The 4,490-nt window shown below is 69.1% G+C and overlaps 1 protein-coding gene across 1 annotated transcript in view; it reads right to left on the minus strand.

The window, feature by feature from the left end:
* Positions 1 to 4,198, minus strand: part of LOC101632315 — a 9,349-nt gene extending 5,151 nt beyond the window's left edge. Inside the window, exons 1-4 of the mRNA XM_004695510.2 lie at positions 4,171 to 4,198; positions 3,874 to 4,063; positions 678 to 783; positions 162 to 312 (exon numbers count right to left, since the gene is read on the minus strand). Coding sequence (XP_004695567.2) covers positions 162 to 312; positions 678 to 783; positions 3,874 to 4,063; positions 4,171 to 4,198 — 475 coding nt within the window. The remainder of the gene's footprint in view (positions 1 to 161; positions 313 to 677; positions 784 to 3,873; positions 4,064 to 4,170) is intronic.
* Between the last annotated feature and the right edge of the window lie 292 nt (positions 4,199 to 4,490).

The raw sequence follows: 4,490 nt of genomic DNA on the forward strand, positions 1-4,490 counted from the left end.
GGGCGGGGCGGAGTCGAGACGCGCCCCGGGGGCGCGAGTCCCGGGCCTGGCGGGAGGCGGTGGCGCAAATGCCCACACCTGGGCCCGAGAGGCGCCCGAAGTGCCCGGACCCGTGGCGGCGGCATCGCGACACTAGGAAAACTGCCCGCGTTTGAGCAAACCGAGGCTCTCTGTGGCCTGCCCCTGACTCCGCGGCCCCGCCGCGGGCGCGTCCAGGGCCAGCGCGGACACGGCGGGCCGGAGCCCCGTGGCCGGGGACCGGCTGCCCAGGACGAAGTGTCCCGGGAAGGGGGCACAGATGGCCGCGCGTCCCTGGGGAGAGCGGTGACCCGGCCTCCCTGGGGCGCAGGGGCACCCAGCCTAGGCGCCTGCTCTGCCCCCCACTGTGTCTCTGGCGGCCTCACCCCGCACCTCTGGCTTGCACCCCGGTGTTGTGTGCATAGTAAACACACCTTGAAATAAGGGGATTTCACAGACGCGCTGTGCAGTGCGCACAACAGAAAGGCCAAAGTGGATGAACTGTCGCGCCACAGCGCCCCTGCAGGCAGGCGCGCCCTCCCCGTGCCCAGGCCCTCGCCGGGCGCTTGGGCTGGCGGTGGGGAGAGGACCCGCCACCTCTCCGCACACGGGGCGACGGGGCTGTGGCGTGCGCTCAGGGCACTGGAGCGGAGTCTCACCGACAGGATGAAGACGCCAGCCGCCGGCCGGTGGGCAGGGACTGTTCGTGAGACCCCACAGAGGCCCCCAAACGTTTCCAAGTCTGCAGACTCCGAGACCCGGAAACTACCCGAGAAACATGCGTTGCGCCAACTTAGGAAGGCAGGGCCGGGAGGGTGCGCGCCTGTGAGCCGCTGTGGCCTGGGGTCTGGCCGAGCCGAAGGACAGGCCAGCGACGCGGTCTGCAGAGACGAGGGTGGCCTCAGACAAAGCCCACGGGACCCTGGGACCCAGGCGGCCAGCTCCGCGGCTCTGGCCGTGCCGTGCAGGGGCTCTTTTTAAGATTTTTTATTTACTAAGCACACAACAACTGGGGTGTGGCCAGAGGTGCAGTGTACAGGACGCCCCAGAGACAAAGTGGGGAGCAGAGCAGGTGGGTCCCGTGACACCACAGCTGAGGGGGCAGTGGGGGACAGGAGGGGTCTGCGGCGCCCTGGGGTCCCGAGCGGGTAGACACAGGCACGAGGCTGGTGACGGCCTCGTAGGCTGAGACTCGCCCTGCGCCCCAGAGAGGCCTGGTGACCAGGCTTTGGGTTTCACGCCAAAAACAAGGGTGACCGAGGCCAAAGGAGCAGTGGGACTCCCTGGCGCCCACGACCCATGTTGCGGGTACCGCCTGCTGCCGCCCTGCCTGAGCGCACGGCCCCTCCCCCGCGAGGCACAGTCCAGCCACAGAGGGGCAGGGCTGGCCCAGTTTTCAAGACAAAGGTCAGGACCAGGCCCCGGGGGCCAGAGCCTCGAGCCTGCCCCGAGGAAGATGCAGCCCGGAAGGCCTGGCTCCGGGCAGGAGCGGGGCTGCGCTGGGGGGCAGTGGCCCACGGGTCTGCAGCTCAGGCTGCGGTTAGTATCGCGAGCTCGGCCCCGGGGCAGGTCACCCGCAGCAGGACGTGGCCTCGGCAGCGGCCAGCGGCGGCCCGGGGCAGACCGAACCGCCGTGCACACGTCTGGGTACAGACGCAGCACATCTCAGTGAGGGAAAGAGGAGGTGCCCCCAGGGCTGCGCGCTGTGGCCGGGCACCACCGTGCTGAGCGAGTGCCAGCCCTCCAGCCCCAAGGCACTGTCGCTGCCCGCTCCGCCTGCTCCTGGCCAAGCCGAGCCACGCACTGCCGCTCTGATCTCAGGGACGTCGACGCTGGTCCTGCAGAGGCCCGCTGCCCTTCACTGGTGTCGCCAGTCTGCAGTGACGGACCGCCAGAGCCAAGGCCAACAGCCGCAGCCAGAGGGCAGCAGGCCCTTGCCGGCCGGCATCCATGGGGCAGCTCTCTGCGGCAGGGCTTGGCCAGCTGCGGGCGTGCTGAGGGTCAGTGCCCCACCCCGCGGGCCAGAGCAGGGTACTGGCCAGGCGGTGTTTTACCTTTGACCTCAATGGCCACTTTTCTGCAAGAACGGGGCGTCCAGCCGAAGGCCCTGCCCCTCCCCCCGTGGGCACGGCCGGGCCACACGACCTCCACCTGGACAGCCCCCGGAGGTCTTCACAGCCTGCAGCGCAGGGAGGCCTGGCTCCGCTGTCCTCCAGTGGTCCTCAGCCTAGAGCGGGGATGATGCTGGACACCATCCTGGCCCCAGCTCGTCCCTGGGGAAAGCCCCCGAGGCTGTGGCTGATGGGGGGCTGGGACCCAGCCTTCCCACTTCTCTGCTGGCCTTTACCTGAAGGACCGCAAGATGCCCGGAAGGAATGTCAGCTCCCCAAGGGTCCCTGGAGCGCATGAGCACCCAGAGACCTCTGCTCTCCTTGGGGGGTGGCTGCGGGCCGGCAGCTGAAGAACAAGAAGACCCCCTGAGCCTCGGGGGGCTACACACCCACACCCCACTCGGCCCCGACTGCAGGTCCCAGCTGACCGGCCTGGCGGTTTGGGGCAGAGCCCCGGACACGAGGAGCAGCTGAGCCCCAGCAGAAAAGGCAAATCAGAGGGGCGTTTCCGGGAAGGAAAACCCAGAGGGGACATATGTGTGCCTCGGCGTGAGGCACGGAGAAACCCCGCGGCGTGTCCTGTGCGTGGCCCTCACCGCAGGCCTTGGTGGGCGGAGGGGCTGGCTGCCTGCTGCCCGCAGCCCCGGTCTGGGCAGGACAAGCTGCCAGCCTGGGGGTGGCCTGGCCCAACAGGGGGTGGCCCCCACGACCCCTCTGGTCGGCATGCCCCTCGGGGCCCCCTCCACTGAGGGGTGCTGGCAGGCCGCGGGGCCTGGGGTCCCTGTCTGTGCCGGGTGGGTGGCAAAACAGGGATTCCCAAGGACACTCTGCCACTGGGCCCTGCCCCTTACCCTCTCCAGCCCCGGCAGCCCGAGGCCCCAGCAGGGCCAACAAGGGGTAAACGCGCCGGCTGGAGAGGCCCCAGGGAGGCCGGCCAGGATGGCTGCGCGCACGGGCGGGCCGGCGCCGGGCGGTGGAGGGCGGCAGGGCGCCAGGGAAGCTGGCGCTGGGTAAGTGATGGAGCCAGGCCGGGAGCCAGGCTGAGCTGGACGCTGCCCATGCTGGTCCATGTTCTGGCGGGGTCTGGCCTCGCCGGGCCTCGCTGGTCACCCAGCAGCCTCGTACACTCGATGTCCTGTGGAACAGCCAGGCGGCCACCAGCCACAGTGCTGCCCTTGGGGTGCAGAGTGGACACAGGGACGGACATGCGTTTGCTGGGGACCGCCTGCTTCTGCTGGGGCCAGGTCACGCACTGACCTGCGGGGTCCCTGCTGCACACCCCACTCGGAAGCGGGGATGGGGTGCCGGCTTCACAGAGGCTCTGGTCATGCCCCTGGTGGCACAAGCCACACGCTGTGGCTCGCAGAGCCCTGTGAGTCTCCCAGCACCTGGGGCCTCAGCGTCCCAGTCAGGGCATCCACTCTGCCTCGCAGGGCACAACCGGCTCCTCCCCGTGGCGCCCCCGCCTCAGGGCCTTCCCTTAGCCACCTGCAAAGACGCTGGCCCCCAAGCCTGTGCCTGACAACTCCGGGGGCCTGCCAGCTCCGCAGGCTAGGCCTTGGCCAGAGGCGGAGTGACTGGGCACCGCACAGCTCTGCTGCAGCTCCGGTAGCCAGAGCGCACGGCCAGTGCGAGGGCCTAGAATCAGGTTTCCACAGGGCGGCTCCTGCCAGAGGCCTGGGCGGGGCAGGGGGTGGTCACCTCCAAAAACATCCTGGCCTGGACCCTCAGTCAGGGGTCTCACCGGCTCAGTGCCGCCGCGGTCAGTCCAGTCTGCTCCAGGTCGGCCTGGTGCCTCTGCAAAGCCCCCTCCGTGCGGTATGGGGCACGGACATTGCCGGGGTACCAGCGTGCAAGGTGCTGTGCCCACGGCAGAGAGCTGGCATGCTCCCTGGGTGCCGGCACCCCACACAGCTGGGCACCCCAGGCCAGGTCTGCAAACGTGAGGGCTGAGTGGCCAGTCCTCCAGGAAGGCTCCTGCTGGCGGCTCCCTTCAGGGCCTCCCAGCCAAGAAGCAAGCGGGACTTGGGTGGCTCCTCACTCTGTGGGTGGGAGTTGCGTCCCCCCATCCTCTCGCACCCACTTTCTGGCCCTTTGGGGAGCGCAGGCCCACCCGGCCCAGACACCAGCGGTCCCGAGAGGGCTCCGGGTGCTCTGTGCTCCTGGTGTGGAGCTGTAAAGGGCGCCGGCCGCGCCCCACTCTCTCTCTGTCCAGCTCCCTGCTTGCTTCCCTCCTCTAGGAGCCGGACACGCCACACTGCGCTGCTGGCTTTCCGTACAGATACTTCTTTAAAACGTCAAAAGTAAGAGAAGTCTGGCTGTCACCTCCAGAGGCATGAGCCCCAGCCCCGCCAGGTCCCG

Source organism: Condylura cristata, unplaced genomic scaffold (assembly GCF_000260355.1).
Source record: "Condylura cristata isolate star-nosed mole 26May11 unplaced genomic scaffold, ConCri1.0 scaffold00068, whole genome shotgun sequence".
Lineage (NCBI taxonomy): Eukaryota > Metazoa > Chordata > Mammalia > Eulipotyphla > Talpidae > Condylura > Condylura cristata.